This window comes from Nelumbo lutea, chromosome 6 (genome assembly GCF_056320005.1).
Source record: "Nelumbo lutea isolate HS-2025 chromosome 6, American lotus-T2T, whole genome shotgun sequence".
In the NCBI taxonomy this organism is placed as follows: domain Eukaryota; kingdom Viridiplantae; phylum Streptophyta; class Magnoliopsida; order Proteales; family Nelumbonaceae; genus Nelumbo; species Nelumbo lutea.
In genome coordinates, this window is record NC_142689.1 from 34,971,206 (window position 1) to 34,996,611 (window position 25,406).

The 25,406-nt window shown below is 40.4% G+C and overlaps 1 protein-coding gene across 4 annotated transcripts in view; it reads right to left on the minus strand.

Annotated features, from left to right (window-relative positions):
• Nucleotides 1-873: 873 nt before the first annotated feature.
• Nucleotides 874-25,406, minus strand: part of LOC148848502 (3-hydroxyisobutyryl-CoA hydrolase 1-like) — a 71,678-nt gene continuing 47,145 nt past the window's right edge. For all 4 annotated transcript variants that reach the window (XM_088951615.1, XM_088951613.1, XM_088951614.1 and 1 more), the window contains 7 exons: nucleotides 10,348-10,433; nucleotides 3,754-3,875; nucleotides 2,241-2,301; nucleotides 1,989-2,087; nucleotides 1,605-1,706; nucleotides 1,483-1,524; nucleotides 874-1,375 (listed from right to left, as the gene is read on the minus strand). In XM_088951615.1, coding sequence (XP_088807741.1) covers nucleotides 1,238-1,375; nucleotides 1,483-1,524; nucleotides 1,605-1,706; nucleotides 1,989-2,087; nucleotides 2,241-2,301; nucleotides 3,754-3,875; nucleotides 10,348-10,433 — 650 coding nt within the window. In that variant the 3' untranslated portion in view covers nucleotides 874-1,237. The remainder of the gene's footprint in view (nucleotides 1,376-1,482; nucleotides 1,525-1,604; nucleotides 1,707-1,988; nucleotides 2,088-2,240; nucleotides 2,302-3,753; nucleotides 3,876-10,347; nucleotides 10,434-25,406) is intronic.

Sequence of the window (25,406 nt, forward strand, 5' to 3'; positions counted from 1 at the left end):
GTATCGATGATTTTAGTGGCTCAATACAAGGTTCAAAATATCGATACAGCTTTTTAGTGTTTTTTTTTATTTTATTTTCGCAACTGGTTCAGGGGAACTGATTTAGGCCACCTCCACATTCTGAACCGGTCAGACCCCCGATACACCCACTGTAAGGACATCAGATGGATCCTGAAATGATACGTATTGGTCGATACATGTCGATACTTTGAACCTTGGCTCGATACTTTAAAATTTAAACCATAAACCTTTAGATTGATGGTTAGTTGGTTACTCAAAGGAAATCATAACCAAATGATATCAGTATTGCTTGAGCCTTGAGTGTGAAATCAATGTATATAGGTGAGTCCATGCTACAGTTGCTTTATTGAAGTGGGTCTATGGCTCTATGCCTCTTTTACGTATGTATCACAGCCTGAGGCAAGGTTCAAAATATCGATATGCCCGATATACCGGTAGGGGCTTATGGGGCAAATCAATACACATTTTGACCCCTTTTTTATTTTTTTTTCGCAACTGATTCAGGGGGGCCAATTTAGGTCTCCTCTACCCCCTGAACCGGTGAGACCTCCGATACACCCACTGTAGGGACGTACCGGAGGAGCCCTGAAATGATACGTATCAGCCAATACTTTGAACCTTGGCCTGAGGGTCAATTGACATCATATCAGCTTGCAAAATTCTTCCAACCGCAAAAAAAAAATAATAATAAATAAATAAATAAGTGAAATAGAAGTCGACCCTATTTTTTACTTGTCACAATATAATGCTAAAAAGTCTATTAAAGACGGAAAGTATGGCCCATCTTATGTCTTACGAAGAGCAATGTTCGTCAGCAAAGCAGCATAATGGAGGAAATAACTAAAAATCAGCTTAAGAAAAAGTCACAGAATGGAGGGATAGCTGATAGCATAGCAGTCGAATGGAGGACAATAACTTGTATCAAATCCCTTGGTAGAAACCTACATTCCCGATTCCTATTCGATTAACCTAATTTTAAAGTTATTTGAAGGAAAAAAAGAAAAAAACAATGCCAGATGTGTAAGATTAGTACCTTCTTCATTCATCTTTGAGACAACAGGAACATGGATGTGAAATTAAACCTATTCAACTGACAAGTTCAAGCACTAGGCTAGTGCACAATAAATGTCACAATCAGCAAGGTCATGGGCAGCATTTGCACATTGAATCTCAAACCAAGTACCCTGCTTAATGGGCAATAACTGGTGAATCTAGCTTAAAGCTTTGCCACGGCAGAAGCAGGCAGGTTGAACCTAGCCGAGAGCTTTAAATCTTCCCAGTCCTCATCCTCCACCTTGGAGAAGTACTGATTCACCATATCATCACTGATAAACTCCAATCGAGAGGGTTCCCACTGAAAGAATAAAATATTAAAGGATTTTATTATAAACAGGAGTAACATATTTTTCAATTTATTCAAAATTAACTATCGAAAAAAAAAAAACAGAAACAAAGAAAGACCTTGGGGTTTTTGTCCTTGTCCAACAGTATCGCCCTGCACCCCTGCATTTGAACCATGGTATCCATTTTTAGAATGATTTATGAGAAGGCAAGAGAAACAATTTGTATCAAACTCCACAAACCTCAAAAAAATCCTTGCTGACATCTCGCCTTAAAACATGACAGCAAATCCTATATTCTCGAATAAGGCACTGACCAACACCTTGCAACCTTCCTTCTCTAATCTGGAATTGCAGGAAAGGAAGTAACTTGAGACGAATATTAGCATATATAAAATGATCCTTTATGCTTTGAACTGTCAGAACTTTTAAATTTGCATCCAATAAGAAAATAACAATCAGACCATTCACATGAATTCATACATGAAACTGTTATAATATGGATTAAATGATTCTTCTGTTACTTTTAGCAAAACAGTACAGTTCTACTATGTTATATCTAATCAGATCAAACTGACATTTAAATTAAAATTGATGAAACTATCTAGAGGATATGCATGACAATACCGATCTCAGAGAAATTTTAAGACTTGTCGGAGATGCCTTCTTCAGTGACTGAATTGTTTCAGATAACCACTTATCAGCACCAGTTGCAGCCTCTTCCTCCTACAAAAACCACATGAATCCACTTTGGCAATATCAAGAAACTTAGATCGCACCAAGCAGTGAAAGTGCAGGAAACAAAAACAACGGAAGGATGAAACAATCAATTAACATGACAAATGTAAAGGATATCAACAAACCACTTCATTAACTTACAAGAGCAGATAAAATTTCTTCAACCGTCCTTCTAGAGAAGCACCTCTCAATAATATCTTGTCTGTGACCAGGAAAAAACTGGTATTAGCTTCCAGAAAATGCAGAGAAAGGTCAACATAAGAAGATTTTGAAAACCATAGTAAAGATATGTCATAATTGTTGAAAGAAAAGTTATAAGATGTCTGACAAAGCCAAATTATTCTCTCCCTCCCTCCCCTCTTTAAATTGTTAAAATCACCCCTTCCTTTTTCTATCAGTGACAGTATTAAACTTTATGAATTGAAGGAAAACAATACAGAACAATTAGTTATGTGCCCTACACCCCCATCAAGTGTAGCCAATGTGGAGATTCTGTGACTTGGATGTATCTTATTAGTATAGTCTCTGTTGTACATTACTTGTATTCTTTATTCTTTTTTCTCTTTCATCCCTGTTTGGGTATTCTAGTAATTATCGTGGTTTTGAAAACTGGACCGGACCGAACAGTTGGACTGGTTGAACCGGGAACCAGTCATGGGTCTGGGTCCAGCTTTGGACCCCAAAACCATCCAACCCAGGTTTGGACCAGACGGTTGGACCATTTGACCTGGGAACTGGTGGCCAAAGAAGTTCCATTTTCAGTCCGGTTTTCAAAACCATGGTAATTATACATTTCTTTAAAATAAAGAGGGACCCCAAAACCATCCAAACCGGGAACCAAACAGTTGCACTGGTTGAACTAAGAACCAGTCTTGGGTCTGGGTCTGGTTTTGGACCCCAAAACCATCCAACCCGGGTTTGGACCAGACAGTTGGACCATTTGACCTGGGAACTGATGGCCAAAGAAGTTCCATTTTTAGTCCGGTTTTCAAAACCATGGTAATTATACATTTCTTTAAAATAAAGAGGAACCCCAAAACCATACAACCCGGGAACCGAACAGTTGGACTGGTTGAACCGGGAACGGTCATGGGTCTGGGTCCGGTTTTGGAACCATCCATCCCGGGTTTGGACCAGACAGTTGGACCATTTGACCTGGGAACCGGTGGCCAAAGAAGTTCCATTTTCAGTCCAGTTTTCAAAACCATGGTAATTATACATTTCTTTAAAATAAAGAGGGCTCTGTAGGATGGGGTTCGACTCATTCTGGATACCCCTGAATCTGTTTTAAGTTCTTTTCTCACTTTGGTAAGGAGGGTTTGCATGGTATCAGAGCAGGTCCTCTACCAGCTTATAATCTCAGTTTTTCATTCAAGATTGAAGGGTAATCTCGAGAAACTCAACATTTCTGTTTGAGCTCTCATTTGGAGTTCCTTTATGGGATGCTTCAATCAGCACAAAGTATCTCAGTTTTGCTGGTTTGGAGTTCCTTTGGAGTCCTTAAGAAGAGACACCTAACAGGTTGGTCAATCTCTTATTTCTCTCACTCGGCTAATCCAATCAACCTATAACCCCAGATTAGGAAATAATAACAAAGTTACAGATGCGTATAAATTCAGACACCATGTAACCAAGAATTTTATACCAGATTTACCTGTGGTAAGAGCTTGTTGCTTTCAGAGAAGGCTGCTCTGAAAATTCATTAATAATTGCAGAAACAACAGCTGGATCAGATGTCTTCACCTTGAACAATGCTTTTTCTAGCAAAGGCAATCTCTGTTTACTGATAGAAGACAAGTTACAAAAGCATTTTTTTTACATGAACACATGAGAGAGAGAGGGAGAGAGAGAGAGAGGCATCACAAGGTTGGTACTTGGTAAGTATCCCTGTTCTAATAAGGGTACTAAAACAGAGGGAGGTCATCTACAATGGAAAGCAGAAACCAAGGACCAGGTTCAATAATTGAAAGTTGATTCATCAAAAAATAATTGAAAGTTGAAACCAACTCAAATTTCTGGTACAGATTACATGGGGCTTTGTGAGAAAAAGTCTATGAGCACTTTAACCATGTAGATTTCATAATATCAAGCTAAGCATATAATATATAAGATTAGGCATGTATTCCCAACTATTAAAAATATCACAATAAAAAGTTTAGCAGTATAACCACATAACTAGTGGATCATCTAAAAATGAGGAGAAAGAGAGAGGCACACACAGGAGCTAAGCATTCAGATATGGAGTCTTGATATTAGGGGTATTTCGGTCATTTTACATAGTAATGTGGATTTCAGCCTATTAGTTGGAACTTTATGCATTATTGTATTGGTCTCTCTCAGTTTGAACTTTATCTATTGTAAATAAACCCTATTCGATTCTAGGATGAAGTAGAGAAGAAGAAAGGAAAGAGAAAGAAGAAGAAGAGTTTGGTCTGACTAGAAGAGAGGAAAAATCACCTCTCCCTAGCCGACCCACTTGTATTTATTCCAAATAATAGAGTTACAAGAAAGACCATATTGTCCCTCATAAGAGATGGGACACAACTTAAACTTAGATAAAATAGACCTTTCACTCTCAACCAGATAAACCAAAATGGCCAAAATACCCCTGATTCGAGTATTCTAACACTCCCCCTCAAGCTGGAGACTATATGTCATATAGTCCCAGCTTGTTACAAATATAATCTACTCTGCCCCGAGACAATCCCTTTGTAAAGAGATCTATCTGCCCACTGATTTCCTGAGCTCACATGAGATGTGGTTATCACTCCACTTACCACTTTCTCTCTTACGAAGTGACAATCAACCTCAATATGCTTAGTTCTCTCATGGAAGACTGGGTTGGAAGAGATGTGAACAGCAACTTGGTTATCACAGAATAGTTTCATGGGCTTATCAACTGAGAATCCCATCTCTTGTAGCAAGTTCTTCAACCATACTAGTTCACATGTGGTATGAGCCATAGCCCTGTATTCAGCTTCTGCACTACTCCTTGCCACCACTGTTTGTTTCTTACTCTTCCAAGTTACAAGATTGCCACCAAGGAAGGTACAATACCCTGTAGTTGATCTCCTGTCTGATATAGAACCAGCCCAATCAGCATCTGTGTACCCTACTATCTCAAGGGTCCCTCCACTTCGGTATAGAAAAACACGACCTAGAGCACCCTTCAGGTACCTAACAATCCTCATAACAGCTTCCCAATGAGGAACCCGAGGATGTTGCATAAACTGACTCACCATACTCACAGCAAATGATATATCTGGTTGAGTAATGGTCAAGTAGTTCAAATTTCCCACCAACCTCTTGTATCTTCCAGGATCATCAACTCTTCACCTGCATCAACACTCAACTTGGCATTGAGTTCCATAGGAGTCTCTGCTGGTTTAGCACCTAACAGCCCTATTTCTTCAAGTAGGTCAAGAACATATTTTCTCTGACATAAGTTAATTCCATGCTTTGACCTTGCAACTTCTATTCCCAGGAAATACTTCAGCTTACCAAATCTTTCGTATTGAAGTGGTCCTGTAAGAATTTCTTCAACCTGTCGATTCCGTTATTGTCACTCCCAGTTATGACAATATCATCCACATACACCACTAGCAAGATTTTCCCATCTTTTGAGTCATGGCTGAACACAGAATGGTCTACCTGACACTTTCATCCCAAAGGCTTTCACCACTTCACTGAACCAGCCAAACCAAGCACGTGGAGATTGTTTTAGTCCATAAATTGCCTTTTTGAGTCTACAAACCTTACCATCCTCCTCCTGAGCAACAAACCCTGGTGGTTGCTCCATATACACCTCCTCAATGAGATCACCATGTAGGAAGGCATTTTTTATCTCAAGTTGTACAAGAGGCCAACCATACATAGTAACTAATGAAATCAACATCCGAACTGAACCAATCTTAGCCACAAGAGAAAATGTCTCCATATAGTCCACACCATACAGCTGAGAATAGCCCTTGGCCACTAACCTCACCTTCAATCGCTCCACACTGCCATCAAGAAGATACTTCACTGTGTAGACCCACTTACACCCAATAGCATGCTTACCAGGAGGAAGAGCAGTGAGTTCCCACGTGTGATTGTGTCGTAGAGCAAAGAGTTCCTCTTCCATGGCTTGCCGCCACCCTGGGGAGGTAAGGGCTTCCTAGACAGTCTTGGGAATGGAAATAGATGAGAGTAATGATATAAAGTTGCGATGAGAAGCAGAAAGGTGAGCAGTTGAAACATAATTGGAAATAGGATGAGAAGTACAAGTACGTTTACCTTTCCGCAGAGCAATAGGAAGATCAAGATCTAGGGGAGAAGAAGTAGTAGCAGGATCTATCAACGAGGGCTGAATTGGAGGAAGGTCCGATGCACTTCTGCGGGTATACACTTGTGTGATTGGCGGCCTCTCAGTAGTAACCGGCATGGGATGTGAATCTGCAGCAGGAATAGGAGCCACGGGAAAGAGATCCGCAACAGGGACGGGAAGAGGAACTATGGAGGAAGGAGAAGAACCCACAGCATTTGAGAAAAATGGGACTGATTCAAAGAAGGTGACATTAGAGCACACAAATGACTTATGGAATTTAGGGTTATAGCACTTATACCCTTTCTGAGTCCTCAAGTAGCCAAGGAAGATACACTTAGTGGCTCATGCATCTAACTTGTCTAAACCAGGCCCCAAGTGTTAAACAAAACAAACACAGCCAAAGACTCTTGGGGTGAGAGGAAATGGAGACAAGGTGGAAAACAACACCGAGAAGGGGGATTAACTTCCAAGGATGGACATGGGCATCCGATTGATCAAAAAACAGAATGTGAGGACAGCATCACTCCAAAAATGCTGTGGGACATTCATATTGATCATCAAGGACCAAGCAGTTTCAAGGAGATGTCGATTTTTTCGTTCAACCACATCGTTCTGTTGTGGGGTGTAGGCACAAGAAGTTTGATGAATTATCCCATGGTGCTCTAGGTATTGCTGAAATGGTGATGAGTTGTACTCTTTGGCATTATCGGAGCGAAGAATTTTAATATGAACACCAAATTGAGTGCGCATTTCAACATAAAATTTTTGAAAAATAGAGAACAATTCACTATGGTCTTTCATAAGATAAATCCATGTCATTCTTGAAAAGTCATCAACAAAAATTACAAAATACTTATAGCCATTGTATGACATCACTTTGATTGGACCCCATAAATCAGAATGAACTAAAGAAAAAGGATTTGAGACACGACTATCAACTCTTGGACTAAATGAGACTCTATGATATTTTCCCAATTGACATGACTCACAATCTAAAGATGAGAGATGACTCAGGAAAGGGACCAGCAACTTCAGAGCCTTGAGAGAAGGATGACCAAGTCTGCAATGCCATTGAAGAGGAGTAAGAGACGACTAAAAAGCTATTGAAGGGCCACCACCATCAAGGTAATACAATCCACCTGCTTCATGCCCTCCACCAATCTTCGTCCCCGTCTTGAGATCTTGAAACACACAAGAAGGATAAAAGGTTACAGAACAATTAAGAGACTTGGTTAATCTACTAACAGGCATAAGGTTAAAGGGGAACTTGGGAACATAAAAAATAGATGATAAAGACGAGGAGAGATCAATATCACCAACACCACAAATGGGAGATGTAGAACCATTAGCAAGAGTAACTGTTTGAGATGTGGATGAGCGAGAAAGGGAAGAAAATACATCAGGAGTCCCGGACATATGGTCCAAGGCTCCGGAGTCGATGATCCAATGTGAGGCTTTGGAAGCTAAGCAAGCCATACCTGAATGGGCAAGGGTAGCGGTGTTCTGCTGAGATGTTTGAAGGAACTGCTCATATACTGCACGTGGTACACTCACCATTTCCTTCCCAGAAGCACCAGTAAATGTGGAGGTGGGGTCAGTTTATTGGCTTTCAGTAATTGTACCACTACCCTTAGTCATAGCATGGTTAGCCCAAGTGTTGGGTGGACCACATAAATCATAGCAGAAATGAACTGTGTCCCTCTAAACCACAGTGTGTACGCTTTCACTGGGCATTACTTCTTCCTTTACCACGACCTCCCCCTGAGTCTCGGCCTCCACTCCGACCACCAGCGCGGTTAAACATGTGACCACCACGGTTGCTTGGAAGTCCACTACAACCACCACCACTTCTATTTCCACGGCCACCCCCTTTAGTCACTACCAGACCAGATCTGTCTAAGAGAGAATAATGCTCTATAGATTCAATAGATGTCCTCTTAAGACAGGCAAAAACTTCTTCAAGTGAGGGAAGAGCAGATCCCCCCAATATTTGTGCTCTGACAGGCTCATACTCAGCCTTCAAACCCACAAGAAACTTTGTCACATCAAGTTGTTCACGTTGCTGGTGTTGGATTTGAACATCCGATGTTAGAGGATGATACACATTGAGCTCATTTCGGATATTCCTCAGACTTGCATGGTATTCCTCCAAGCTTTGACTTCCTTATTTCAGATTAAAGTATTCTTGATACAACTGATACACCCTAGTTGTATTGTCTTGTTCGGAGTATAGCTTCTTAGCATGATCCTAGATTTCTTTAGTTGTATCTAGGAACATAAAGTTCACACTAATCTTTGATTCCATGTTGTTCCATAGCCATGTCATTATTTGTGCATCTTCCTGTTCCCAGTCACTAAACCCCGGAGAATCAGAGGAAGGTTTCTCCTCTCTTACATGTTTTACCTTCCTCTTGGCCTTTAAGAACACATCCACAGATTTTTCCCATGGTACATAGTTCTCACCATTCAGCTTGATGGATGTCATTTGAACACTTAAGTAGTCTGGAGAAAGCATGGCACCTGTTTTATTGTCATTCCCATCTCCAATCAAAGGCATCTTAATTATTTCACCATCAAATATGCAACACAACCTCACACACTTTCACAAGACTTATCTTACTTACAACACCACCAACTCCAACTTCTTCAAATGCACATTGCACATCAAATACTAAGACTGAAATCACTCAGTCATCACATCAAACACCTGTTCTACACACTGCAGAACTGTTTACACACAAGGTCTAAGAGTTCACTTTTAAATATTCAGAATCATAGATATACCAATCAACACGACACAACCACCACCACACCACTGCTGTCGTGAACTTCAGAAGTCGACAATTCTTCTTTTAGCACACATATGAGGTAAAACGAAGAACAAGACTGATATGCATATCAGTCACTCCAAACCTCCACAACAAACAAATTTTGAAGCAAAACACAGCATTCACAGTCCCTTACTTGGGCAAAAGACAGCAGTGTTCATACCTGTCCACATACAGTCCTCTTCGTAAACTGAATAGAGGGTGTTTAGTACACCACTTCAACGACCACCACCACAACGACCGGAGGCATTCTCACCTCCAAGACCACAAAACGACAGCTCCTTTTCAGCCCCTTGTCAAACTTCCACTCAGGTCAGCCGAAGAATGAAGATGGCTGTAATAGTTGGCGGCGAACCCAGAAAAAAGACAGCAGCAAGAAAGAATGAGAAAAAAAAAAGAGAGCAAGATTTTACTGCTCTGATACCATGTAAATAAACCCTATTCGATTCTAGGTTGAAGTAGAGAAGAAGAAAGGAAAGAGAAAGAAGAAGAAGAAGAGTTCGGCCAGACTAGAAGAGAGGAAAAATCACCTCCCTAGCCGACCCACTTGCATTTATTCCAAATAATAGAGTTACAAGAAAGACCATATTGTCCCTCATAAGAGATGGGACACATAACTTAAACTTAGATAAAATAGACCTTTCACTCTCAACCAGATAAACCAAAATGACCAAAACACCCCTGATTCGAGTATTCTAACATCTATTATTATATTAGTTTAATTGTACCCAAAATTTCAAAGTCATTGATTAAGTAATTAGAAACTTGACTCTTTGATGTGATTGGTTGATTTTATACCCAATTAAAGAAAGTGCACTCTATTACAAGATGGATATAAATGTAGTAAAGGAAAGAAAGGTTCAAATCATTAGGAAGTTAGGTTTTCTTTTTAGGCAGTGAAGACTTCACAAGAAAAAAGCTTATGAGCTTGAACAATGAGAAAGACAGTATAGTTAGTAAAACTGTTAAGAATGGCAGAAGAACTCAAATGCAAAATGATTGACAAATTTATCATCTTTCTCAAACAGGAGGGTAAAGCCAGACAAAACATCTTTCTGTAAGTTTTGTAGTTCAGAAACTTAATTAACAGGGTTTAATTGAATCAGAAGTATACCATGGCAGAGACAAAGTGAGTTGCCAGACCACAAGCAAGCATTTCTGCCCCATCCAACCTGGCTCCTGTAAGACCGACATATTCCCCTGGCAAGAGTGATGAAAAGAAAATGAATGAATAACATAAGCTCATCAAAGACAATTTAAGTTTCATTTAAATGATAAGGAACCACATGCTCTCTTCCCAGAGAAAAAGAAATCAAGCAAGCACCTTAGACAATGAATTTCCTGGTTTAAAATGTCCTTAATTTCCCTAATATTTCCATGACATATTTCCATTTCCATGGGTAGCGACACGAAATTTTACTGGAATCAGCATTTCCATTTCAACTCATGCTATCATGAAGCTCTAAATCTTAGGGTTTACAGGGCAACTTCAGAATCTATTCTTTTGTCTATAACCTTAGTTTCTTAGCTTTGTTTAATGATTTGGAACAAGATAATGATTTAAAAAGGTGTGCCTATGCTTCTTTTATCATTTCATAAAATATCATTCTATATTCTGCATATTTTACAATGTTTCCACCATGTCTATAATTTTTACAATATTTCCATACGATATTTCTGACATTTCCAACATGTTGAACCTTGATGAATTTTTACAATCTTGGTTATATTTGGATAACCAAGATTTCCACCGACATAGACATTTTAAACCTTGATGAATTCCATCATTTCATTTAAATGAAAGAACACAGCATATAATGTCATTTTAAACATAAATTGATAGAGACAGCCAAACCTCCTGTCTAAACCCGAAGCAATAATTGAAAACCAAACTAAAACCTAGGTATAAATCCCTAGAAAGAGGTGCACCTGAAATAGAGTACAAGGAAAGAACCCATTTTATTCTTCATTCAAAGGCTTAGCTTAATGGCCACCTAAAAATACTAAACAAACATCTAAAATCTCAGTGGCATCATGGCATCAGTCCGCAAGAAATTTCATGGCATCAGACATGGCAACATATGTAAAAATCCTGTACTGATACTGCAGTCCTTACCTCCCTGCATTTCAGCTGTGGTGGCCCACAACTACAATTTTAGAAAATAACTCTGATTTAGATTTGATTACAGCAGATTGGGTAACTGGGCACCTTGTGTTGGTGGTCTGTTGTCTGGTAGGAAAGGAAGCATCACTTGAGATTCTAGTGGTCCAATCAACAGCAATAGATATTATCAAAGCTGAGGTAATAGCTCTTTTGTCCTGAGGGATGCCATCTTGAGAAAACCTGCATTAATACTGACGAGAGGGAGTTCGATAAACACCATCAAATGGGGTAAAGGATCCAGTAAAGGGCCCTGGAGGAAACTTTAATGCTCAATGAAATCAGGCAGACTTCGGGTCATAGTGACATACAAAACCAATTTAAGATGGTTAACCAAAGAGCATAATGATCTAGCAGACGGCTTATCGAGACCAGGAGTTAGTTGGGATAGAGCTCATAGGAAGTCAGACTATTTATATAGCTGTCTTGCTTGTACATAAAATATATTGGGAGTCTGCCACAGTTATCCATACGGTTAACTTGCTATATAGCTATATGCCAAATATCAATGTAATCAAATGGTTTCAACCATGTTTATATAGCTGTCTTGCTTGTTTGGATGATATAAATGATCCAGAAAGAAGCTACACATCACATGGTTAAAAGTACCAGTCTAGTTTTACCGTCTATTTCCTTTCCCACTTCCTTGTTCTGGCAAGTATAGCAGATCGTCATGAAAAATTACAAAATGGTTTTCTTCACATGGAACTGAAAATAATGCAGGGGCTGAAGAGTCAAATTTGGAATTTTCTGAAATTTTCTGTATTTTTGTATATTTGAACAGCATGGGTATTTGCGTCATTTTAACTAGTCCTGTGGGGGCCTGAGTTATAACATCTTGTTCTCTAAATTAGTACGGATTGTCTTTCAAATTTCAGTTTGTTTGCATTAGTAGATAGAAAGTTATTGTGTTTCTTGATGCACAAGACAAGGAGTGGCATTTTTGTAATTATGGTGAACAGTATTCTAGGTCACACAAGTCACTCTATAAATGCATGTATTCTCTTCTTTTTGAAGCTAATGAACGAGTGAAGATTTCTTTAGAACTCTTTTGCTGTATGGAGTGATTCCTACCAGTGTTTTAAAAGGCATGGGAGGCATACGCCTAGAGGCACGCCTCCAGGCCAATGATTTAAAAGGCGTGCCTGAGCGCTCAGGCAAGGCACATTTTAGGGTAGGCGCCTCCTCGCCTAGGTCCTAGGCACAGCCCATTCAAAAGGCACACGCCTGGTGCGCCTAGGTGTGCGCCTGGAGGCACGCCTCCAGGCCAATGATTTAAAAGGCGTGCCTGAGCGCTCAGGCAAGGCACATTTTAGGGTAGGCGCCTCCTCGCCTAGGTCCTAGGCACAGCCCATTCAAAAGGCACACGCCTGGTGCGCCTAGGTGTGCGCCTGGTGCACCTTGCACCTTAGCCCAGGCATGCGCCTTTTGAAAACCTGACACCATAGTTGTCAAGGCGACCGCCTAGGCGACAAGACGCCCTTTGAGGCTCGCCTCGCCTAATCGCCTAATAGTTTTCTACTTCCTACTATAAAATACTTTTTTATTTTGAGATTATAATTATAAAATAGACATTATTAAACTAAAATAATCACTTTATGTGTTTATATACTAATTTCTTTTTATTACTTTCTTATTTATTAGGGTTTAATCAACACAAACATTGCTAAATGTTGTATTGAACTCACAAAGACTTAAAAACCTGAACCAATAAGTAAGGAAGAACTAAAAACTTATCTAATCACCACATTTTCCTCCTCCATATATTCTTCTTCTTCTACTACTACTACTACTACCACTACTTTTTATTTTCTTCTTTTCCTATAACAAAAATAAGGGTTCAGCCCCTATATTTTTTTAATTCTATTTTCCTTCCTTTTCTTCTCATGAATGTTGATTTTCTATACTTTAATATGAAATTTATACTTTTCTTATGAAAATCATGAATAATTATTAAAGAAATATGGTTATGGTACCTAGGGAACTACCCTAGGATCTATGTTTCTAACATAAAAAATCTATCGCCTAGGTGCCCACCTAGGCAACTAGGCACCCCCAGTCACCTAGCCTCACCTTGGCACCTTGAAAACTATGCTTGACGCTTTTTCCTTTTTTTGAGTCTAGCGGTTGGGCCGTGGGCTCCACCCCCGAACCCCCGTGCCACGCCACTTGAGGCCAGCCCAAACAAGTCCACGTTAGGGTCTTAAATTCTGAGTTGAAGCTTCGAGAACCCCAATTTGGTAATGTTGTCCATTCATTCATCCTAATAAAATTTCTTAAAAGCAATTAAAACTATAAAATCATTATCTTTTGTGTGAAAACTCAAAATTTAAGACCCTAACATGGACTTGTTTAGGCTTGCCTCGATGGGCATGGCACAGAGGTGGCTCGTAGAATTAGGAATGTAATATGTCACATTAGCGACTTGATTTAATTGAGAAAAAAAGAGATTATGGGTTTTATATGCTTGAAAATGTTTTATATGTTTGATTTCATTTTTAAATTCTCATTTGAATATGCTTTACATATTATGTTAATGTATTTTAATTTTAGATAATAGGTTTTTTAAAACATTTATTTTAAACTTTAAGTTTATATTTTTATTAATACTATGTTTTATAATTTTTTGAATTTTTTGGCATTATTTTTGAATTTTTTGACTTTTTTATTTTTTAGCTTTTTTATTAATTGTGCGCCTTACCTCAAAAAGGCACATGCCTCGCCTTGCACCTCAAGCACAAAATGGCCCTTGCGCCTTTCGTTTTTAAAACACTACTCCAGGCGAGGCGCTCCCAAAACGCCCCAAGGCGTATGCCAGAGGCGCTGACATCTCTGAGGCGTACGCCTCAAGTGCAAAAAATAAGACCCCCCTTCCTCTTCATCCTCCTCCCCTTTCAAGTAATGTTATGCATATTTATTCTTCTTAATATAAAAGATTTTTATTAAAAATAAAGAAAAAATGAGATCCCCCCTTCCTCTTCATCCTCCTCCCCTTCCTCCTCCTAACCCCCTATAGAGAACATTAATGTGGTCCCCACTATGTTTGTTATGTGGTCCCCACTACTGTTAGTTTATTTATGTTAGTGGTAGTTGGTAGTTATTTTCAGTTTGCTATATTTCTTATTTCTGTGCTTATGTAAGCAGTAGGGTTAATTCTGGTTTTTTCCCCCTATTTTAACTATTAATAAAGTAGCTGAGTGGGGCGACAATTCATGTCATAACCCATACCCTTTTTGACTTCCTCCCTTCGTCCTCTCCTTCTTTTCTTCTATTTCTTCTTCTTCTTCTCTCATTCTCAAACCTTTTTCTCTGGTTTATTGTACATTATAACTAGGACTGATTTCAGTCCTGCTAGACAACTTGGTATCAAAGCCAACTTAGGACTTCTCATGTGAGTCTAATCAGGCCGACTACATGAGAACTTCCAAGGGTTGGAAGTTCCAACAGAGATAAGACCATCGACTGATTCTTGGAGGTTGCTAGCAATGTACAGCTGATGCCCAAGGGATCGTAGAGCCTTGGAGGGTGTCCAATGATCAGGAAGAATCAGACGAAGGGAAGAAACCTCAAGATTAGGGTTCAGACTGTGGTTTGGAAGTGGCGGCCAGATTTTTTCTGAGTAAGTTGTTGTTTGTTCTTGAGATTGACCTTAATAAAATTTTTTGAATAATCTGGGAGGTGCAACTAGGAGTTTCCTATTTTTCTTCTGATTTTTAGGGTTTCTTTCTTGACCTACGACCAGTTCTAGGTTTAAAACCATAAGTTTATGACGGTTGAAAAAGTTTGGAGGTGATAAGGAGAGGGATATGAAGAAAGATAAGAGAGAGCTAGTATCTGAACATTGCAAGAAACCAAAACAAACTAAAGACACGTGTTGGAAGTTGCATCCACATCTAGTTCCGGCAAAGCTCAGAAACAAATGGGGAAATGCCAATGTGGCTGTTACTACTGATGGTGCACCTTCATCTAGCACAAGAGCCACATCCCTGGACACCTTAGCTGTTGTCTAGGCTGTTCTGAATCAATTGGAGAGTGAATTTGGCAACTTAGCACCATTATCTCAGCCATCAGTCACAACATCCGCTACTCCCACTTCAGCATTTGCTCATTCAGGTACACGGGCTTCAGCATATCATGCCTCAGCCCCAGGTAACGCTGAACCTTGTTGGATGATAGATTCAGGTGCATCCGACCACATGACTGGCTTGTCCTCCTGTTTACTACTTATCACTTACCCTCTGGTAGAGACAAAGTGTCTATTGTTGATGGCTCCCTTGTTCCCATTTCTGGCAAGGGAGACATCAAATGGTCTAATGTCATTTCTTTGTCTTCAGTTTTACATGTTCCTAAACTTAGTACTAATTTGCTTTCAGTTAGTAGCATCACTAAAACCCAAAATTTTTCAGTGACATTTTTTCCTGATCGATGTGTTTTTCAGAATTTGGAGACAAGGAAGGTGATTGGGATTGGTCATGAGACGAATGGAATCTACCTGCTTGGAGAGAGCTCACATGGGGAAGATAGTGAAGTTGGGAGGTCTTTTGTTTCTCAATCTACTAGTAAGGTTATGCTTTGGCATAACAGATTAGGTCATTTATCTTTTAGGTCTTTGAAAAGTTTGTTTCCTAGTTTATTTGAGTCGGTCCAGATGTCCAATTTGAAATATGAAAGTTGTGAGCTTGCAAAGCATTGTAGAACGACCTATTCCTTGAGTAATAAAAGTAGTATTCCTTTTGAAATTGTGCATATTGATATTTAGAGAACTTTATCATATCACTGCTATGGGGGGATGCGAATATTTCTTGTTGTTTGTTGATGACTATACTCGTTTTTCATGGGTTTATCTTATGCATTCTTGAGATGAGGTTCCTACCTTAATCCGGACCTTTCATCGATAATTTTAACTCAATTTGGGGTCGAAATCAAAATTTTCAAATCCGATAATGTGAAAGAGTATTTTGCAAAACCATTAGCCTCATATTGCCTTGACCATGGGATTATCCATCAGAATACTTGTCCCCATACACCTCAGCAAAATAGGGTTGTTGAGAGGAAGAATAGACACGTATTGGAAGTGGCTAGAAGCATCATGTTTAACTCCAATGTGCCTATAAGTTTTTGGGGAGATGCCATTCATACAGCTGTGTATCTCATCAACCGAGTTCCTTCACGGGTTCTAAACATTAAAGTTCCATTCACCCTTTTATATCCTAATAAAGAGTTGTTTACTATTCCCCTTAAGACCTTTGGGTCTACCTACTTTGTTCAGTTCCTTGGACCTCATCATTCCAAATTTGATCCTAAAGCCACAAAATGCATTTTCCTTGGTTATACACAAATTCAAAAGGGATATTGCTGCTATGAACTTACTTCTGGGAGGAGGTTTGTTTCTATGGATGTCACTTTTTTTAGGATGTACCCTATTATCCTAGGGTTTCTTCTCAAGGGGAAAGTAGTGAGACTATGAGGTGGGGGTTCATTCATCAAAAATCCCATTACATGTCCCAATCGCTGAAGGGGAGTGTAGTGACGAGGGTTGTCAAAGGTGTTGGGATTTGAGAGTATATCACAGACGGTGGAGGCAGGTTGATTTTGGTCATCAACAGTCCAAGCCAGCTCCAATTCCCTCTACGAATCCAAATCCAAGTACCACAGTTCCTTCTCCCTCCATTGTAGATGAGATACCTTCCACTGTTGAACCTTCACCTCCATTGGATGACCTTGACCTTTCCATTGCAATCCGTGAAGGGAAACGCCATTGTACCTCATCTACAACTCATTGTATTTCCCAGTTCTTGTCTTATGATCATTTGTCTCCATCTTACAAGTCCTTTTTGGCATCCTTTGTTGCTATTCCCATTCCCAGAATAGTGCAGGAAGCCTTGTCAATACCTGAGTGGAAAGATGCAATGGTCACATTCTTTTTATTAAGAAAGTGGTTTCCTCCTTAACACTTCTTGTTGTATATGTGGATGATATTGTGGTGACAGGGTGTGATACCCGTGAGATTGACTCTCTTAAGCAACTCCTTCACCAGGAACTTGAGGTCAAAGACTTGGGAGAGCTACGATATTTCTTGGATATTGAGGTAGCACGGTCTAAACATCGGGTTTTTGTTTCCCAAAGAAAGTATGTTCTTGATCTATTGGAAGAAACAAGGAAGCTAGGTGTTAAACTTGCTGAAACACCTATTGAACAAAACCATAAGATCAATGCAGAAGGTGGAGAGCCCCTTGAAGATAAAGTTATGTTCCAACGGTTGGTTGGAAAACTTCTCTATCTTTGTCTCACACGACCAAACATCTCTTATGCAGTCAGTGTTGTTAGCTAGTATATGCATTCTCCTAGAACTAACTACTCACCTACTTATAGTTGAAAGGATACTGCCATATTTGAAGAGATGTCCAAGCAGAGGTATACTATTCAAAGATAATGGTCACATGAAAATAGAAATTTACACAGTTGCTGATTGGGCTGGATGTGTTGATGATAGGAGGTCTACCTCTGGGTATTGTGCTTTTGTAGGGGATAATCTTGTTCTTGGAGGAGTAAGAAACAAAATGTTGTTGCTCACTCCAGTGCTGAAGCTGAATATAGATCCATGGAAAATAGTATGGCTAAAGTGTTATGGTTGAAATCCCTATATGAGGAGTTGGGTATTACTTATGACAAGCCCCTAATGTATTGTGATAATCAGGCTGCTATTAACATTGCCCATAACCTGGTACAGTATGACAGAACTAAGCATATTGAAGTGGACCGACACTTTATCAAAGAGAGAGTTGCCTCCCAAGAAGTGTGTCTTCCATGTATCACTTCCAACATGCAACTTGCAGATTTCTTTACTAAGGCAGTTCCAAAGACAAAGTTAGAGGCAGATCTATGCAAGTTGGGAATGACAAACATCTATTCCCAACTTGAGGGGGATGTAGAGAACATTAATGTGGTCCCCACTACTGTTTGTTTATTTATGTTAGTGGTAGTTGGTAGTTATTTTCAGTTTGCTATATTTCTTATTTCTGTGCTTATATAATAAGCAGTAGGGGTAATTCTGGTTTTTTCCCCTATTTTAACTATTAATACAAATAGCCGAGTGGGGCGACAATTCATGTCATAACCCACACTCTTTTTGACTTCATCCCTTCATCTTCTCCTTCTTTTCTTCTATTTCTTCTTCTTCTCTCATTCCCAAACCTTTTTCTCTTGTTTATTGTACATTATAACTAGGACTGATTACAGTCCTACTAGACAACTCCCCCCTCCTCTCAAGGAGGCTTACATCTCCTTGTGTTTGGGAGGCTTACGCCCCTTGCATTCTGAACTACGTCTCACGCCTCTAGGTAGTGGAATGCCTTGCGTCACACCTCCACGTTTTAAAACATTGATTGCTATGAAGCCTAGAGTGATTCTAGGACCCCCTTGGAGCTATTCCTTGGGATTTCTCTCTCTATTTTCTCTTCTTTTACCCTTTCTCCTCTCTCTCTCCCATTTCTGTCTTCTAATAGTTTGTTCCAGCCCTACTGCATCAGAAAGATGAGTTTAAATTTCATTGAGTGCACTGAGATAAAGTGGGTTTAATAACATTAAGGGTTGTTTACAAGTATGGCATTTAAAGGATATCAAAACTTCACTTTTGGAGAAATTACATTGGAATTTCAGCAAGGAACCAAATATATTCTGTAGAAGAATCATCAATGCCAAATATGGGACAAGAAGCTCAGGTTCGAATCTGTTAGCGTAGGGGTATTTCTGTCTTTATACCTTGATTAATGTTGCTGATCTGTAATGTTGTGATGGAACAAGTGCTCTTAACTTAAGTAAGGGCACATAGGTCTTTTCAGTTATGTTTTAATAATAATATAAATACTTACTGGCCGACTGGGCGAAATCAAGTTGACTCTTTCAGTTCGAACCAGAATTCTCTCTCTCTCTCTCTCTCTCTCTCTCTCTCTCTCTCTCTCTCTCTCTCTCTCTCTCACCTTTTCTTCTTCTACATAAATGAACTCAGTCAGGCCGAACTCTAAGGCAGACCTGAATTCTATCATGGTATCAAAGCTTATTGAAGCTGCCTAGATTTCTGCTTGCCTAGGATTCATTCTCTGCACACTCTATCTAGGGTTTTCCTTTTTTTTTCTGTGTTCGATTGGAGATAAGGGAAAGGGCTGAAAAGGAGTGATCGCCCCCTTCCCTTGGAGGTCTCTATGCCTTAAGTCAGGTCGTATGTGGTTGGTTGCTGTGATTTCTGAGATCGCCCTCTCCTAATAGAGGAAGAATAGAGGGCCGAACTGTGTAGGCAGTGGTTGTTGTGTGTGCAGCGGCTGTTGTGCATGGACTACTTTCCTGCTCGTATGGGTGTTACTTCAGCGATAAGGTAAGAGATTTCAGTGCATGATATCTGTTATGGATTAAATAGGAGGTGTGTTTCTGACCATATGCTAGGGTTTCGGCCAGTAAGTGCTAGGGTTTATGCTGGTTTCTTTGTGCATTTTGAAGGAAGAGATATGATCATATAGTGATGAGATTTCAGGTAGTTGTAGGAGTAGGGTTTGTGGTGTGAGCACACGTTTCAGCAACAAGTGCTGAAATCAGTGTGAACAGGTGTGATCTAGAGTTTGTGGTGTAAAGAGCACACATTCCAGCAACAATTAGTGCTGCAATCAATGTGACAGGTGTGACCTAGTGGTGTGTATTGTGCAGATCTCAGTGATAATAGAATTCAGGAAGTGTGCAGAATCGGTGATAACATAATGGGAGACAATAATGATTATAAACCTAGTGTGATGGTGCCTACAGACTACCTGAATGTTCAGATGACCTCCATTAAATTAAATGGAGAGAATTATGTGCCTTGGGCTAAATCCGTTGAAGTCTTTCTGAAGGCAAAGAACAAGGTAAAACACATCAGAGAGGAGAAACCCTCCTCTGACTCTCACGAGTATGAAGACTGGGAGCAAGAGGATGCTCAGATCATCACATGGTTGTGGAACAGTATGGAACCCAGGATTAGTGTGAACTTCATGTTCCTTGATACTGCCAAAGATGTGTGGGACCATGTGAAGAAATTGTATTTGGGGCAGGACAATACAACCAGAGTTTATCAGCTTTATCAAGAGCCCATGTATACTTGCCATTATTCTAGCCCATAGCTTATCCTTCTCCATAGGAAACCTCCACAACCACTTCCCAAACAGAGTCATATTCCTTCTCCTAATACTCCCAAGCCCCAAACCACCACACGACTTACTCCTACACACTATTTCCCAGCTAACTCTATGATCGCTCTTCTCCTCTCCCGACTCCCACAAGAAATCTTTCATTATCTTCTCTAATCTTTAGCAATCTTCACTGGGATTTTAAACACCGACATGAAAAAGATGGGTAAGTTAACAAGCGTGGCCTTAATTAGTGTAATTCTCCCACCAAGAGAGAGGTAGTTCTTTTTCCAGGATACCAATCTTTTTTCAAACCTTTCCATCATCGGGTTCCAAAAACTCTCTTGGGATTATCACCTAATGGTAATCCTAAGTAGTTCAAAGGCCACCCCGAAACTTCACACCCCAGCACTTCAGCACTCTCCCTGATCTCTCCCTCCTCCAAATTCACCCCCACTACACAGCTTTTCCCAAGGTTAACCTTCAAATTGGACATTTGCTCAAACAGTTGTATCACCGACTTTAAGTTCCTGATAAACCTCACAGTATCGCCTTCACAAAACAGAATCGTGTCATCAGCAAACTGTAAGTGAGTGAGGGGGTTTCCACCCTCCCAACCCTCTAGCCTCTAATGAGCCCCCTAGAATTTGCTCTGTGAATCAGTTTCCCCAAAACCTCCGCAATTAGAATGAACAAGAAAGGAGAAAGGGGGTCTCCTTGTCTTATACCCCTACTGGTTGGAAAGAAATATACCACTGTCCCATTCACTAGCACTGAATAATGACAATTCCGGACACAACCCATGATCCGCTTACACCATCTAGCCCCAAACCCGAATTTAGTTAAAACTTTCCTCAAGAAATCCCAGTCCACCAAGTCATAAGCCTTTTCCAAGTCCAGCTTACAGACCACTCCCTTCTTCTTATCCCTCTTAAAGTTCTCCACACTCTCATTAGCAATTAAAATCTGATCTGTAATTTGTCTTCCACTCACAAAAGCTCCTTGATAGTGTGCAATGATATCTGACAGTACCTTCTTCAGCCTCAAAGACAACACTTTTGTAATGATCTTATACAAGCTGTTTGTAGGTTGTCAAGACTACTATTCAGTCTTGATCACTAAGAGATTTCAGGTTCGATGAGAAGAGAATGTGAAGATGTAGAGGAAAGAGTGGTGGAAGAGCAATAGAACACAGAATTTTGGGAGAAGAACAAAATGTCAATATTCCGCCGCCGCCACTTTAAGTTAATATATATAGGTTATGCTAGTTACATGAAAGGACATATCTGCCCTTGGTGTTTACATCATAACTGCTAACAAATAACAAACAATATAAAACTGAAACTATAGATAACAGAACAGAAAAATAACCATAGCTGTGACTAGCTACATTCTACCCTACGGACAGAGTGGGATCACAGTTGTGGGGCCCACATCACTGTTCTCTACACTCCCCCTCAAGTTGGGAGTATATGTTCATCATTCCCAACTTGGATAGATCCGCCTCTAGCTTCTTTCTTGATACGGCTTTAGTAAAAATGTCTGCTAGTTGCATACTGGATGTGATGTAAGGGAGGCATACTTCTTGAGATGGGACCCTCTCTCGCACAAAATGACGGTCAACTTCAATGTGTTTGGTTCTGTCATGTTGTACTAGATTATGTGCTATATTAATGGCAGCTTGATTATCACAGTACAGCATCAGGGGCTTCTCATACTCAATACCCAACTCCTCAAGTAGAGATCTTAGCCATAGGATTTCAGCCACTCCATTGGCCATGGACTTGTATTCTGCTTCAGCACTTGACCGGGAGACAACACTTTGTTTCTTACTTCTCCAGGAGACAAGGTTTCCTCCCACAAGGGCACAATATCCCGAGGTAGACCTTCTGTCATCAACACTCCCAGCCCAATCTACATCAGCATAAACCTCCACCTTCATGTGATTGTTGTTCTTGAAAAGTATGCCCCTACCTGGGCATCTCTTCAAGTAAGCTAAGATTCTTTCTGCCGCAAGAAAATGTGTGGTTCTAAGAGAATGCATGTACTAGCTGGCAACACTAACAGCATAGGTAATATCTGGCCAAGTGAAGCAGAGATATAGGAGCTTTCCTACCAATTGCTGGAACATAACTTTGTCTTGCAGAAGCTCCCCACTCTCGGCACTAATCATGTGATTCTGTTCAATTGGTGTATCTGCAGGCTTGACACCTAACTTTCCAGTTTCTGCCAATAGGTCAAGGACATATTTCCTCTAAGATATAAAGATCCCCTGTTTGGATCTAGCAACCTCAATACCCAAAAAATACCGAAGTACGCCAAGGTCCTCCACCTCAAATTCTTGGTGAAGAAGCTGTTTAAGAGACTCAATCTCATGGCTATCATTCCCTGTGACCACAATATCATCAACATATACTGCCAACAGTGTCAAAGAGGACTCCACCCTCTTGATGAATAGGGTATGATCTGACTGGGCCTGTACATATCCAAACTTCACAAGTGCTAGTCTGAATCTATCGAACCAAGCCCTAGGTGACTGTTTCAAACCATACAAAGCCTTGTTGAGCCGATAGACCTTCTTACCTACTTCTACATCATAGAATCCAGGAGGCAAACGCATGTAAACTTCTTCCTGCAGATCTCCATTCAGAAAGGCAATTTTCACGTCCATTTGGTATAAAGGCCAGGTGTGACTTGCTGCAAAAGACAAGAGAACTCGAATAGTAGTCATCTTGGCTACCAGTGCAAATGTCTCCAAGTAATCTATGCCATAAGTCTGTGTAAACCCTCTTGCAACTAACCGAGCTTTGTACCTCTCAATAAATCCATCTGCATTATGCTTCACCATAAATACCCATCTGCATTCAACAGGTTTCTTTCCTTTTGGCAAATCAACTACCTCCCAGGTGTTGTTCTTCAACAGAGCATCCATCTCAACTTGCATTGCATCTTTCCATTCAGGGACGGATAGGGCTTCTTGCATTGTTCTTGGAATAGGGACATTGGAAATTGAGCTAAGGTAGGACCTGTAGGTAGGAGATAGACGATCATAGGATAAAAAGTGGGAAATACAGTGGGTTGTGGATGTGGTACAATGTCGTTTCCCTTTACGGACTGCAATTGGAAGGTCAAGATCATCTGTAGGGGAAGTCTCTGTGGGCTCTGGGACTGAAGTATCTGGACCTGGAGTTGCAAATGAGATTGGAGCTGGTCTGGACTGCTGATGATCAGGATCAACCTGCCTGCACCGCATGTGATAAACCCTCAACTCCTGATCCCGCTAACCACCCTCACCATTGCAGCTTTCCCTCAACTCCTGATCCCTCTGACCACCCTCACCATTGCGGTTCTCATCACCCAATGGAATAGGTAAAGGAATTGCCCCACTCTCACTGCTCTCCCCCTGAAGACAAGAACTCAAACCCCCACTCTCACTACTCTCCCCCTGAGGGGCAACCCGAGGATAATAGGGTGTCCCCTCAAAGAAAGTGACATCCATGGAGACAAACTTCCTCTCGGAGACAGGATCATAACAACAATAACCCTTTTGAGTTTGTGCATAACCAAGGAAGATGCATTTGGAGGCTTTGGGTTCGAACTTGGAGGGATGGGGTCCGAGAAGCTGAACAAAGCAAGTGCAACTGAATGTCTTAAGCGGAATAGAAAACAAGTCCTTACGTGGGTGTAGAAGCGAAAAAGGAGATCGCATATCAAGAACCCTGGAAGGGACCCGATTAATAAGGTATACCGCCGTGAGGATAGCATCCCCCCAGAAGCGAATAGGGACATTGGAAGTAAACATGAGGCTTCTAGCCACTTCCAAAATGTGCCTATTCTTCCTCTCGGCAACTCCATTCTGCTGAGGTGTATGAGGGCAAGAGCTCTGGTGGATAACCCCATGATGAAGAAGATAAGATGTCAATGATTTGGCAAAGTATTCCTTTGCATTATCAGATCGAAGAACTTTGATCTTGGCATCAAACTGGGTTAGAATCATTTGGTGAAAATTTTGGGTCAGGGAAGGTACCTCATCTCGTGAACGCATGAGATAAACCCAAGAAAAACGGGTATGGTCATCAACAAATAACAAAAAATATCTGTACCCACCCATGGAAGGGATATGATAAGGCCTCCAAACGTCAGTATGCACAATATCAAAAGAATTATCACTCTTTTTATTACTCAATAAATAAGGCTTTCTACAATGCTTAGCAAACTCACAACTTTCATATTGTAGTTGAGACAACTCAATAGACTCAAATAAAGTAGGAAACAGACTCTATAAAAATCGAAAAGACAAATGACCTAATCGGTTATGCCAAAGCATAACCGGACTCACTCTGAGAAACAAAAGATAACTTCTCTACTGACTCTCTTTGACGGAACCGCTACCCGAGCAGATAGATCCCATTCGTCTCACGGCCAGTCCCAATCACCTTCTACGTCTCCAAGTCCTGAAAAACACATCGGTCAGGGAAGAAGGTTATTGAGCAGTTCATATGCTTGGTAATACTACTGACTGAAAGAAGGTTAGTATCAAGCTTAGGCACATGCAAAACAGATGATAGGAACATAGTATCTGAAAGTTTGATGTCACCCTTCCCAGAAATAGGAACCAGGGAGCCATCAGCAATAGATACCTTATCTCTACCAGAAGTCAAATGGTAAGTAGTAAATAGTGAAGGCAAGCTAGTCATGTGATCAAATGCACCTGAGTCTATTACCCAACAAGGCTCAGTAGTACCTGAAGCTGAGGCATGATAGACTCAAGCTCGAGTACCTGAATGGGCGAAGGCAGATGTGACAAGCACTGATGGAGGTTGTGGTGGCTGAGCTGAATTTCCAACCTCCTTTTCTAGC